General features: G+C 37.2%; 1 protein-coding gene across 1 annotated transcript; it reads right to left on the reverse strand.

The window, feature by feature from the left end:
* Positions 1-1,334: 1,334 nt before the first annotated feature.
* CLUL1 (clusterin like 1) lies at positions 1,335-14,408 on the reverse strand. The gene is made up of 8 exons (XM_090037309.1): positions 14,069-14,408; positions 12,274-12,422; positions 11,202-11,369; positions 9,325-9,775; positions 7,048-7,185; positions 4,683-4,897; positions 2,391-2,563; positions 1,335-1,447 (listed from the first exon to the last, which is right to left on the reverse strand). The coding sequence occupies exons 1-7, from the start codon at positions 14,166-14,168 to the stop codon at positions 2,396-2,398; spliced, it is 1,389 nt and encodes a 462-aa protein (XP_089893435.1). The 5' UTR covers positions 14,169-14,408; the 3' UTR covers positions 1,335-1,447; positions 2,391-2,395.
* Between the last annotated feature and the right edge of the window lie 269 nt (positions 14,409-14,677).

The following is a 14,677-nucleotide window of genomic DNA, read 5'->3' on the forward strand; positions in this document are numbered from 1 at the left end:
GTGAGAATGTTGCTTTGCCCTGAAGTCTTTTCTTGCCCATTAAAAAAAAATGAGACCACTTGGAAAAATCTGCCTTCTCATTAGTGTAAAACTGCATAAATAATTTTGGATAAGTAGGAATGAAGAGCCAGAGTGTGGGAGGGTCTGCTTTACTATATTGGAAAATAATTATGTGTATACTTTGAAGTAAATATGTGTCATGGAGAAAATACAACCACAAATGGGAAAATAATTTTGTGTAAAAATCATCTGTGTAGAGCTATATGTCATCTTTGCTGTACAAATAAAACTGAAATCATAGTTTCATAGTTGACAGGGTCGGAAGGGACCTGAGCAGATCATCAAGTCCGACCTCTTGCTATGGGCAGGAAAGGATGTTGGGGTCAAACAACTCTGGCTAGGTGATTGTCTAGCTTCCTTTTGAAGACGCCCAGGGTAGGGGCTTAGGACAGAGTATACGACAATGTTAGATTTTAGTTTTTATTCTTGAATGCTATCGGCATACTAGTAAAAATGTACAATTTTGGAACAATACAAACACGTTTTGTCATCAAACTATTTATCGCTCTGTTAACAATTCACTTTATTTCCAAACTAGAAGAAAAATATGTAAAAGGCTGAAGAGCTAGTTCTTTTTCACAGATTTAGAAAGTCATTTAATGCTTACATTACATTTTAAATGAACTGGACAAAGAAACAAAGTCTTGTTTAGAAAAGACTTTATATACATTCAGACTTCACTAATTCAAGCTAAGCTGTATGCAAAGAATTTAGACTCCAAACCTGCACAGTTTTCATCATGCAAGTAGTTGCTTTTAGGGTAACAGGGACTACTTGCTAAAGTTGAGTAAGTAAGTTTTTGCAAGATGTAGGTAGCTGACAATCACATAATACTTTTATGAAAGTATGCTCTATTAACTGCAAATTCACATACTTGAATGAAATAGCACATTCAAATCTATCACTGCAAAATACTGAATAACAAGTGGTATGTCATAGGGAGAGGGTGTAATCATGAAGGCAAATGGATGCTTGTTCCTGCTAAGTAGACATATAACATTAAAAAAAAACAAACAGCTTGTCAGTTTTATACTACAATGTAGGTTTTTTTTTTAATATCCTCTGGGATTCCTCCCGCTTCTTCCCTGCCCCCCCATGCTATCATGTAATCATTTGCAGCTGTGCTTACTGGAAATAAGATGTTATTTTTAGCCCATTATGATTTGGTAACTATTTACATTTTCTTTTCACTTTGTTCAAGAATAAAAATGACCACACACAGTGCATTGCAGAGTGGATTCCAGATCTATGGAACAGTAAGGCCTTTATTATAGCTGTTGCTCTTGGCAGTTCCCCATCTAGAACCATGTTACCAGGAGCTTCTCTGGTGACAACAATACCTTGAAGAGGGATGGGTGGAAAGGCTTCATGGATGAGGTAACACAACCTGAGGTGACATTTATCTTTAGTGGAAATTCTTCTGAGTGTTAACATGTATGCATTTTTCCACAGCTCTATATCATGTCCATTTCTTGTCCCTTCCCACCCTCAACCAGCCCCCACTCTTTCCCATATGGAGATCCCTAAACCGGCAGAGAGGTTCCTGAAGGTTTTTTCCGCACAAAGATAGTAAGGACAAAACAAGTGAAGGGTCCTGTTTGTGCATGGATCTCGAAGTCAAAGAAATAAACTTTTTAGTTGGAAAGTAGTGCTTAACTTAAGCTTTTATGGCAAAACATTTTAAATCACTGCATTGATTCTGAATTTGTTCTCCCTTTATATTTGAAAAATATCAGGTACACCAGGGGTTCCCAAACTGTGGTCTGTATACACCTGGGGGTACACAAGACATCTCTGGGGGATATGCAAGAGAAATTTTGTAATGGCAGATTTAATTTTCATTATAATAATTGGAATTTAAGGGGTTAAAATATAAAATGGATGCTGACAGAGATACACAGGCAGCTGGTAAATCTGGAAGGGGGTATGCAATAAGAAAAAGTTTGTGAATCTCTCACGTACACCATTCAGTATCACAGTAAATATTAGTGGCTATTCTAGATTATATTGATTGATAAACATATGGTATTTAATGCCCAGAACCATGAAATGCTGTACTTGGAAGACACCCTGGGTGGAGATGCTATATATGTCTTCCTATATGTTACCTGTGGCTGGAGGATTTAACTTATAATTAAGCTTTGTCTATGAGTATTATCATACTAAAATGCTGATCTTTTGGTTTTGTATAATTTCTTTGTCTCTTAGATTCATGATATGCTCCAAGATATGAAGTATATCATTATCCATAATCATGCTCCAATTAAAATCCATCAAGGTGTTATAAAACAAGTAGATGTTTGTTACTAAGAGTTAAAGAATCAACTTACCATATTTAAAAATTTTGCTTATAAAGTTGTAAAGCTTTCCCAGCTATATATTCAATGAATTCGGAGCTTTCGGTATCTAAATCACGTGGAACCTTAATTGTGAAAGTAGGTGAAGTCAGAATATTCACATCTACCACTGTTTCATTCGGACTGGAAGAATCCCCGGGTGACATCTGTAAGAAGACAAATCTGTACTTTGGATACTGTAACTTCAGATAACTTGACAATATTATTTATACCTATTTTGCATTCTTCTCACTGGAAGTGAGGGGACACAAAAGAAAACTATTAAACAGTTGGTTATTTTTCACCCACTAACTTTCTTCTGAAGTGAACTGTATTTTTCTGAGTTCAAGCTAATAGACATTGGAGGTATTGTTGGGGTTGGCTTGGTAACAGAGCACTACCATATTGGAGATTTGCAAAGTAATATTTATACAATGCTTTGCTAGTGTTAGACATTATTATTGCATGTAAAATAAACTTCTATCCTCTTGTTTTCTACAAAAGTGAAAACTAAAACCCAATCTGGCAAACATGCATATGAGTCATTCTAATAATTTCAAAGGGCTGTTCATGCAATTGAAGTTACTAATTTCTATGTGCTCATAAATTCAGACCCTGCATCTGCATCTATAATTTCCTAAGTGGACAATTTAAAGTTCCCTTGGAAAATGTTTGTAAATGTTGTTAGTTCTTTTGTTCTTATTTTACATTTTTCTTAGGCCAAAAGTTCATGGGGCTGAAAAGGACCAGATGGGTCATGAAGTCAAGTCTTATGCAACCAAACCATAAATATTTAGGTCCACAAGTGCATCCACTTTATTCTAAGCCAAAGCCTTCTTTGACAAGCATAGCAAACTTAGAGTCTTTAGTACAAAGAAAACAGAGCCTTGAAAACTTACAACAAGCAACAGGAAGAGTCCAAGGGAGACCATGGGCACTCCCAATCCAAGGTACAATCTGCAGTACAATCCGATAACTATAGAAAGTGTACTATGCTACCGACAACAAAGGAAAGCAACCCTACCACCAAAGGTTTTTGCCAGGCTGTCCTGAGATAAAGTTCCTTCCTATCTCAAATCTCTGACAGTCAGTTTGAGCTTGAGTATAGGAGTAAGACACACCTAGCACATCCCAGACAATCTACCATTTCTACCTGTAGCCAATATACAGTGCTTCACAGGAAGGCAAAACAAAAAGGCAAGTAATGCATAAAGAAGAAAAGATCTTTCTGGCCTTTTCAAGAGACCAGCAGAAGCCCTGAAGCATGCTAATAGCATAGTATTATGCAGAATATAACTATTAAATGAAAAACTCAAGAAAAATGAGTATGGAAAGGAAACCTAATCCAGAAAGGTCATGACAACTCCCCACCTGGCCTTTCTGACTTTCAAATACAAACTAAAATTCTTGGTAAACTAAACTAAGGTACATCCTCAAAAATACATCATATTCTCCTCAAGAACCCCCAGAAAATGAAACCCTACAATACAAAAATACTCTAAGGATGACCTCCTCTACTTAGCCCCAGAAAGTCATGACTACCTTTGCTTTTTTTTTTCCCAAGATCAGCTGGCATTAACGCACAGCTTGCCCCAAGAACAATGTTACCAAGAGTGGTAATTTATTGTATATCTTCCAATTTTCTCAGTTTTGAAGACTTTCCTCCCCTTTATTTTTTGCAAGATGGAATCATATAATACTAGAGAAAATAGCCTCATCCTGAAGCATGCTGGTAACAGTGGCTTGGTTAAAACTTCTGCACAGCATTTACCAGCACAAGCCAACTCTTTTTGTCTTGTTTTATTACTGTATGTATGATCTCTGGTTATTTATGACATATTCATTGGTGTTTTGGTGGACATTGTGTATGACATCCAACCTATATTACAGTAAAATTCATAACATTTACCACACTTGGAGGTGCTGTAATAAAGATGTATGTGTTTTGTATTTCCCGTTGGCAAAGCCTCAGTTCATCAGGACAGGTAATCTGAGGGCAATCAAACCTGTCTGTTTCTATTTACTTCTCACAGGCAGGGAAGCAGGTTGGCCTGCCAGTTATCCATCATGCTAAAAGGATTTAGAGTAGAATAGTTTCTATTCCCTGGAGTTTCAGGCCATCAAAATCAACCTGAGCAAGAACTTTGTATAGTGAAGATCAAAAATAAAACACACAAAAATGTCTGCAATCCCCTTGAGCTATCCAAAAGCATAAGTGTGAGTGAAATAGAGAACACAGATGTCATTGAGCAATAGCTATTTCCTTTTTTAATCAGTAGCTTTTACCTTTACTATATTGAAGATGTTTTCCGATCTGATGGTCACATTGGACAGTTCAGAAACCCACCCAAACCTTTCCTTCATTTTATTCAGCAAGTAGGAAGTGTCTTCCGTGTGATGCTGAATCAGCTGGAGGATCTGCTCATACTGCTCGCTTGAGATATTAACCAATTTTAAGGCTTCATCCAACTTTGCATGTAGTTCAGGGATATTTGGGCAGTCTATTTGGAAAACACACAAAATTTTATAGGAAAATGTTCTTTTTCAAATATCTCTATATATTAAATGCTGAGATCTAAATGTTCCAAATATTTTTTACGTTTTTTAAATTAAAAAATAAACACCCAACATAACTTTTTCTGTTTTTCTTTTTTCTTTTTCTTTCTGAAGCATTTCATATATCTAAACTTGTAAATCCAGTGATGCCAGTGTAGATTATTGATCCCATTCCTATGTTGTAACTGCTCATATTGGATAACTCAAAGGTTTTATTGCCTTTCATGGAAAATGTAGTGTGGTATGCAAAATAAAAACTTTGTTATTACTATAAACTGTACAGAGTTATTTATCTAGTTATACATTATCTTCCTTTTTAATAGCCTTTAACATTTTATCTATCCACCTCAGTTATGCAGGCTATCACAAGTATGTCTATAATATAGGTTGATAGCATATGTTGCTATTGGATTTTAAGAGCGAATTTTACTGCAGATGAGTAATAAACATTACTATACAGCTAGACTAATTTGTTGCTGAACCTGCAGGTGTAAACATAATGATAGGGTTTTCAGAATCCATAAAGAAATTCATAAATTAAAAATGCAGGATTAGAATTGTGCCTACAGTGTACTATACAAACCCTTTAAAATCTTTCTGTGGCACGTATTACTTTCTAAAGACCATTAGCCCAATTCTGACATGACATCTCAGTTCAAACACTTACTGGTCACATCCATTGATCATTCACTTCTGTATTGTTTTTTATTTATGGCCTTGTATTGATGTTCTCCTCTATCAACAAGTAGTTTTGAAGTGACAGCACTAGGTTATTGGTACAGATTAATTATGACCATCATGCTCAATGTATCTTACTCAACGTATCCTTTCTCCAACTGCACTGTAAAGCAGTGCATGCAAATTATGTTACACTAGGGAGAATGTTGACCTGGATTAACCTATATACACTCTTCTAATTCTAAATTAGATCTTTAATTTTGTCAGATCAGACCCAACTGAAAGTACCTTGATTTAAGCTGTATTTTGACTTTTTAGACCTCATTTATTTGAAGAGTTGTACACATAGCAAACCATAGCAGGAGTCTCTAGAGCAATTCAACCTGAATTTTTCCAGAAGCTTTTGGAAAGGGCATGTCAGAGTTCTGCTAATTTTTCACATATTATTTTGCCTTCTCCATTTTGGATCCTGAGCTCAGCAGTAGTGCTTGTTGCCTGGACAACTCAGCCGTGTCCAGATGAGCACGGATGTGTAGTGTGTGGTGCTGCAGACCTGTCTGCAGTGCCACACACTGCACTTGCAGGCATTCCCCATGCTGCTACCTTGCAGCAGCGGGAGAGCCCAGAGTCAAAAAAATCCATGCTGAAAAAAAGCAGGGCAGTGTACATGGTGGCAGCGTGCGCTGTCCAAAACTAGAGCCTGGCCAGCTGGAGTCACACTCTGGCTGTCACGCATGCTTCCTGTCATGGCTGGGGCTCCAGGAAGCCCCCACGACCCCAGGTAAGGCTGCCGGGGCCAACACAGTTGCTAGCCCCAGCCTCCCCTACCCCACCTGGGGTAACCACACACCAGAATGTGCATTGTACCAGCATTCCCCAGGGACAAATAGCAGTGGCACAAAGTGTGCTGCTGCTACCTTTCCCCAGGGAAACAAATGTCTGCGCTCATCTGGATGCACCCTTCATAGCTAGCTCTCATTCCTCATTTACCCTTCTGAGGAGCTGCACATTATCTAAGATTATGGCTGGTTTTATATAGGACTATAGTGGATTATAGGGAGATTTAGAGCATCTTTACTTTTAGAACTGGGCAGGGATAAATACAGTCTATCCTTTGTTGTCTCTGAAGGATAGCACCTTTAACATGAAAATATATATATCTCAGTATTGGAAGGCACTTTGGACAGAAGCAAAAGTGTTAACAACTGAGTTATACTGACACTGTGTGGAGGTTTTGGGAAGAGGTGTATGTACTATAGATCAACTCTGTAGCTGTAGCATAAATATACTAAACCTTCAGAAACTGAAAGTGAGTTCTAAAAATATCCAAACAGGACAGCAGAAAATTACCAGTAGCAAAGCCTAGAAAATAAAGGTCACTACTTTATCATGAACACATTAGAAAATAACTCTTTACCTTTCATCAGCATATCCTGACATTTCTGGCATCTTTCATGAAACTGTGAGCATCCTGCCGAATTTTGCGGGAAGTCTTTGCACAGAGTTCCTTCACGGCCTGTTGCAGTCATTGAAAACATTCCATTTTCATCAGCATCTAGAGTGAAAACACAGCATTTTATAAGCTGAGCCCACTAAATGAAGCGTCTTGTTAATATTTTTCTGTTTGTTTTTGTATAAAACGTCTTTTTGTGAATTAAAAAAATCAGTCATGTTTAAAAATAAGCATAAGGCTAACACAGTAGGAATCAAGGAAACACTATAATGAGGTGAAGATATAGAAAGTGGATTATAGGGAGGTGAGGGGGGCAATGGGACCTGTGATGTGCCCTTCAAAATGTGGCCTTCCAGATCATGGTATATGCATGAGAGGTCACCCAGACCATCAATGCATATGCCTAGGCAGGAGTTTTTGGAGGGATGGAGGCTGCCCATACCTTCCATCCTTCCTCCATTTAGGCCACTGAGACAGATTCCAAAGGTGAGACTGAGTCTAGAGGCTTGGTGTGTCCATGGCTGTATTTGTATAAGCATCTGGGATTTGAACCCAAATCTGTGTAGTAGACAAGGCTGCTACCACTGAACCACAAGAGACTCTTCACCTTCAAATTATACCTACTAAAATTACATGATCCCATATAAAAGTAGACTGGAGTATTCTACAGTAACATTAAAAAAACTAGCCATAATGTTTTGGATCATGGCTGTGAAGGATGGATACTCAGGCTTGGCTTGTAACATCCAAAGAGGTCATGAAACAGTCAAGAGAGGTTACACCCACTGTCCCTTTATTTACGGCCAGCTGAGAAACTAGCTGTAGTAACCTACTGTGCTGACATTTTTTGGCAGTACCACAACATAAAATTGAAATAAAAATGCTGGAGATTCTTGCTTGCTGGTCTTATGAGGGACCGGAGTGATATTTTGAGTTTCATATTTCATGAGCACCCTTATGAAGCATAATCTTCAAGGTGGTGGTGAAAAGAGGCTTGCATGGGATCAAACTCAAAAGGGAAAAACAGTCACCTTGTGTGAAAGAAGAAATAAAACCTGAGGAGAGCAACCTCAGTGTTTTCAATACTCCAGTACTCATGAGCTTCAAAAGAAAGTTCAAACAGTGGTGTGTTCTAGTTAAACGATTTCATTTGAATCTGCTTTTTAAAAAAGAAGCATGCAAATGTAGTTAGCTTTTTAATTAGTCCTTTCACAGTTTGCCAGCCAGTGCAGCATTGGGTACCATTTCTTTGGCCATTTGGCAGGTTTTGTCTTACTAAACTGGAGGTCTTTCAATTAAAAATATATATATACCAAAAGAGTATATTATATATTTTTACTCTTTTAAGCCATTTTAAAAGAACTGTGATATGGTTTAAGGTCTTGTCCTAAGGGGTCCTAACTCTTGATTATTACATTGTTAAACCATTACACTAATCCAAGGCTAAGTAGTGTTTGCTCAAATGTTATTCAAATTAGTAGTTGGCAACCTTTTTAGATTTTAGGCCAAAATGACCCAGGTCAGGTTGGAGTTGGGTGCTAGGACCCAGCTGCTGTCACTGTTCCTGAAGCAGCATGGGGCAGCACCTGCAGCCAATGCCTCTCCCCACAGGGCATGGGAAAGCGAGTGTCTCCACCACTGAAAACCACTGCCATTAATCCCTAAAAACAAAATTTAGGTGCCCTAAATGGAATTATGCTTTTAGCTGAAGCATGCCATATCTCTGTTCTGTGTTTTGTTGACACCTGATATTGCCATGAACAAGTCTCGCAAATGTATAAACCTGTTTTCTGACATTACTTGATGAAGTTGGGGATGTGTTCTGATACTTTGGAAGTCATATTTCAGAAGAGATGGAGACATGTTGACATCATATGTTGCTTTTCCTGACTAATGTTGAGATCAAACCTATAAAAACCCAAATGGGCACTGAACAATTCAGAAATTCTGGCATATCCTTTGAGAATGTTTATATTATCAAGATCTGTGACATATGATCTAATGTATCACTCTATGGACCTGGAAGATTTGGTATTCTATTTTTCATTTTATAATTCCAAATTTTAATTTTTCTAATAAAATTATGCTTGGCTCATGTCTGCCTAGCCAGGAAAGCTCTCTCACATCCCACAGACCACATTATGCCATGTATAGCCTTAGGCTGAATTGTTAATCAGCATTTAACAATACTGTAAAGACTTGATGTCATTGTTACTGCTGTCTATTTTAATGTCTTCCAACACTTGCCTTTGGCTTGTTCTGGCAACTCTGCGTTGTTATCACTGTTTCCATCAAATGCTTTAGTAATCACTTTGCTGACACCTTCAAATACAGTCTTGCCAAAATCAAAAACTACCTGAAGGAAGCCTGACATATCCCAGTTTTTATGAAAACTATTGTTTTTCTTGGAATCCTCAGGGAGAGCAGGCACATTGTGTGATTCAGTTAAATTTACATCAGACATGAAATATGTTTGAAAAGATTGATCAAATTCTGTTTGCATCTTTTTGAAAAAAACAAAGCTCTTGTCAAATAATGTGCCCATATCTGATGCCAGCTGGCTAAATATATCTTCCATTTTTACTAGCTGGGCATCTTCCTTTTCATTTTTTTCATTTGACTGGAGGTCTTTGCCTTGATCCTCAAAAAAGCTAAAGATTACTGGAGATAGTTTCCTGAAAAAATCTTCAACCTGCATATAAAAAGATATATCAGCTGTAAAACAGGTTATCAGATACGTATCTTTTCAAGCCAGCTGCTATAAAGAAGTCTTTGAAATGAATGGAGAGATGCAGGAAATGCATTCCTCATACTTAGAATTCATATCATAGCGTGTTTTCTAAAGAAACTAAATATGTAGAATTTAAAGTAAATCATAAAACTCAGATCAGATTGGAGAAAAAAAAAAGAGCTTGAATCTTTACTCCATTTGGTACTAACCTCCTGAGCCATGAAGTTGCTGTCAGCTTTTGGGCTTCACCCAACAAATAATTTGGCCATCATCTGGGAAGCACCTTTGTGGACCACATTACCATAATGGCTCATTATGGTATGAACAGAAAACAACGGTTTCCTTACCACTCTTCAAGCACTCACTATTCCCTCAACCAAGGACGAAACCCTCTGGTTCTTACTCAGGCTGAAATCCATTAAAACCAATGAAAGATTGTCTTGAGCGAGAACTGAGTAAATTCTTCAGATTTGGTCTAAAAGAGCCTTTCTTTTTCTTTTATAACATTTGTTTTCTTTTATCAGTTTAAACTTATCAGTACTTAAAATGTCCGTTTCATATAACCGACTGACGGAATAATACAAAGGGGCAAAGTAGTATGACAGCATAGTGTCTGTCAACCCTGCTCTGTAAACTTACTTCTTGTAAAAATGCTGTGATCAGTTTTTGTTTTCTGTCTCTCAGAGCCTTTCATGGCCAGTGTGCTAATTTTTAACTCAGTATCCCTGAGTCAATTGAGGTTTATTATTGGTAGGTAGCATTAAGGTGCAATTAAGTGCATGCTCTGAGGTACAGATTTTGCAGCTGGAATGTCTTTCACTAAGTTACTGATGATGCACAAACTGTAAAAGAATCTGTTCTTTCTCCCAGAATTGTGTTGGCTCTACACTGGTGACAGGGTTAAAGGTTAGTTTTTCTATTATAATAATTATGACACAGAATGAACACATGAAGGAGAGCCATTCAATGAGAATACAATTTTTTATGCAATTTCTTATTAACTAGAGCTATACTTTTGGAGGTGCTGTTTCCCAGAAGGGAAAAAAAAGTTATGTGGCATTTTTGTAAATAATTACTGACCATCTTAACTCAAACCCTCCTGTGAGTTACAGCACTTTAAATATAAAGGAAGACAGTGGATTCACTCCGCAGTGGATTCACCCCTTAACAGGATGGGTTTTGACCAAGTGTGTAATCATCTGAAGTCAACTGAAATCTGTTCCACCTACATTCACATTTCCAGATGCTAATATCAAATTGAATTTAGTAATTTGATACTGGCATCTCTGGCTGTTTTAAGAAAACAGGATGTTTTCTCACTATATCACTGTTTGTTGAAGTAATCTCTAAAGGAAGATTTCTCTCCTGGGCCTGAATTTCTTCTTACCTTATTTACAATTGTTGACAGGCTAGCACGACAAGTTGTATAAAATCTCATGCAGTTACTTTCCAAACAAGATTCACATTCATTCCATACATTTTTCAAAGAAACCTGGCATTGCCTTTCTTCTTCCTCTAATCTTTCTTTTACTTCATCCATGAGCTGTAGAGCTTCCTAAATAAAAAATATCACAAATTCTGCTTCATGATCTTCATTATGTTTAACTAAATCATTCAGCTATTCTCATTAGTATCTTAAACACCCAGCCCAGTATACCAATACTTGAGTTCCTACTTCTGGTTTCTTCTTTTTCCATAACAGTAAGCACAGTAAGTCTAAACAACTTAGTGCCATATACCTAAAAATGAGGTGCTTGGCCCCAGGAGGGCACGCCAAATAGTTAGAGGTAGGCTACACATTCCCAATACATGAAATGGAGAGAGGTATGGGCCTCCTAAGAGGAACTGAGAAATCTGGTGATATCTAGAGCTATCCAGTAGCAAATGCTATATACAAGGGAATGTCTGATGAATTCCCACCTCTCTCCAGAGCTAAGCTTCTGACTCAGGACTCCATTTACAGACGTAAAAGTTAATATCTGAATAGTAATTAAATGCATTCACATAGGGAAAGACTGTGGCATATCTTATGTTATGCCCCCTTACTGTGTAAGGCATCTCTTTTCACTACTGCTCTGTCCTAATATTTTTATTGTACAGGGAGCAGTAAACTGTGCAGCACAGTTGCAATGCCCCCTCATGCAAGTTTGTGGAAACAGTAGTATAAGACAGGGATAAACTAAAACTTAACTCCATCTCTCTCGGTGCAGCAAGTAACATAGAGGGATACATACATATTTACATCTTCCCTAGAGGGGTGAGTTCAGAAGGGTGATTGTGTGAATCTCTGAATCAGTCTCCTTTCTGGGCTACTCCTTGGCCAACATAACAATGCTTTATCCTTTACTGTGGGCTAAACCACTGACTGATCCACCTGAAACTGTCCCTGATTAAAACAAATCATAATATAAACATTATCAGTTACCTGGAAATAAGGATCAGGTGTTACTTCCTATTACCTTTTTTTCTTGATCTGTCCTCTTCAGGGTTTTCATCAGATCTACATGTTTATCTCCATTTCTTTCCATCATAATTTGCATCTGTTTAATCCCTGTCAGAGCTTTCTTTACTTCTTCATCCACATATTTCTCACCAATTTCAGATAACACTGAAAAAGTCAGTTATAACACTAATTAACTAGATTTTCAAGTACACTCCAAATGTGGTGCTTTAGTAACAGACTGTAGTGACAAAGGGTAATAAATGTACATAATGTAAATTCCTACGTAGATAAGGGACCATCTCTTTCAAGTGGTGCAAGCTGAAATCAGTGAAACTAAGACGACAAACCATGGATCAGCAACCCATAGCCTTCAGGCCTAAGGAGCTGAGAGGATTCAGCAGTGTGGGGTGCAATGATAAAAGTCATAGTTTAGAGATGATCCCTAACAGGAGACTGTGGGAGCTGGGAACTGTGAGACGGTCCCTCAGTTAGAGAGTAGCTAGGAGTCAGGATAGTTAGAGACAAACAAAGGGTTTGTAGAAATTGCTACCTCTCAGCTCATACATAAATGAGGAAAACTATAATGTTTAGTTCTTGTCATTTATGTATGGCTGTGTTTACTGAACCCAGTGATCACAAAGTGGGGTTCAGCTGTGCCTGAACTGGGTGGTGGGGAGAAGAGGCAGTGGCTGGGTCCCAACACCTGCCTTTCTGGGACCCAAACTGGGATATTCCAGCCTACTACTAGAAAACATTGCTGACCCCTGATTTAAACTAAGTATTTGGACTGAAGACGTCTATTGATTAGAAGTATAGTTTTACTTCAGTTGAATTTGATCCTGTTCTGATTATTTATCAGTCACCTGGTTTAAATTATGCCTCATAGTTACCTTTAAGCTGAAAGAAGGCTTTAATTAGCTTACTTACCCTTTTTTACAACATAGTTCAGAAAAGTCTGAACTCAATTTCTATAAGAATACAGGCCTTTGTCATGCTTCCAGTGAATCAATGACCATTCATTTAAATGGAAACACAGTTTGCCCATGTTTTGCAAATAAAAGTCATTGATTGCTGTCTTGTACAACTATAATCTGCTTTTGTTCCTGATACAGAAAATAAATGAAGACTATAACTGATAGGAGATTACAAATCTTTTATGTTTGCATAGCTTTCTTTCCTATTGGTTTTTGTCTGACAAAAAAAGAGTTTTTTCCTTCGGTTTCATATACAATATATCCTTAATTTTATTTTTTGGATCCCAAACAATAAAATGTAAGTGTTTTGATAGTTAAATATACACATTATAGGTGCATTTTAAAAGCCCCTGTATTTCACTTACTGTAAAAACTCTTTTTCACTGCAGTGATCCTGAACAAATAACTTGCAAACTTGTGTCTAAACAAATTAAATAATTTAGTTTTATTCATACTGTTTGAGATCATCAGTGTTTACTTCAGTAACTTAAGAAAAAACAAATACATTATTTGAATAATAATTATGCCTTTATTTAAAAGTTAAAATTTAAAAGAGCATTAGACTCCCTGATCCTTTGTATATCTAAGTTCAATTCTTCTGACCTCATTAAAATAGAGATTTGTACTAAAAATGTCTGTGAGTGCTTTGCTTCAGCTATATCAGAAAACACCTACTTAATGCATTTGATAGCCACACACTTGCAGTTGGATTCTCATGAGCACACACTTGTATTGAGCCCCTCAATTCTGTGTAGCCAGGGTCTGTGCATGAAAGTCTGAATGCAGAACCAGGCCCATGAACTCTCAAAATATAGTCAGTCAGAAAGGTATACATACTTTTCAAGTTTTCCTGGAGATTCATCTCCTTCTTTGTAGGTGCACATTGATGGGCCTTTAGCCACAACATATGTATTAGAAATATCCAACTTGACCTCATGTTCTCCCTGTTGAAGGAGGCAAATAATGAATGAAAGCTAGATGTAAGACATTAGGAGTCCAGCATACAAATATTTACTACAATAGTGATCACCCGATGTCAGCAATCCCCTTGGTTTCAGTCTTGAGTATTTTGTCTTCTACATAATACACACTTAAGTAATAATCTTGCTTTTTATAGCAAGCGCAATCCTAATCTCAGTTGCAGTAAATCCAGTGGAATTCCATTGATTCTTCTAAATTTACACAATCCTGTACATGAAACCAGAAGGAGGCTCCTTTATTGTATATTATGGTTTATGATATTAAATAGCACTGTGAATGTTATGCAGATCACTCTTCATTTCTTCAAGTTCCTTAACAATTTTAACCCCATACTATATTATTTTAACATTTTAGTTATTAGATTATTATGTAACGTATCTGTACATGCCATATTAGAAAGGAAAATCTTGTAGAATGTTGTACCTTCTGTGCACCCACACAGTTCCTTTGTTTATGCCCCATTGT

This window comes from Crocodylus siamensis, chromosome 3, assembly GCF_052110815.1.
Source record: "Crocodylus siamensis isolate JL-2025a chromosome 3, ASM5211081v1, whole genome shotgun sequence".
NCBI classification, from domain to species: domain Eukaryota; kingdom Metazoa; phylum Chordata; order Crocodylia; family Crocodylidae; genus Crocodylus; species Crocodylus siamensis.

Excerpts from the sequence above, each read along its gene's own strand:
- CLUL1 (XM_090037309.1), bottom strand. The coding sequence starts at position 14,168 with ATGAGGTCAAGTTGGATATTTCTAATACATATGTTGTGGCTAAAGGCC. Across the intron at positions 11,370-12,273 it reads GGACAGATCAAGAAAAAAAG|GAAGCTCTACAGCTCATGGA; the intron begins GTAATAGGAAGT and ends TTTTTTATTTAG. Across the intron at positions 4,898-7,047 it reads TCAGGATATGCTGATGAAAG|ACTGCCCAAATATCCCTGAA; the intron begins GTAAAGAGTTAT and ends TTTTCCAAATAG.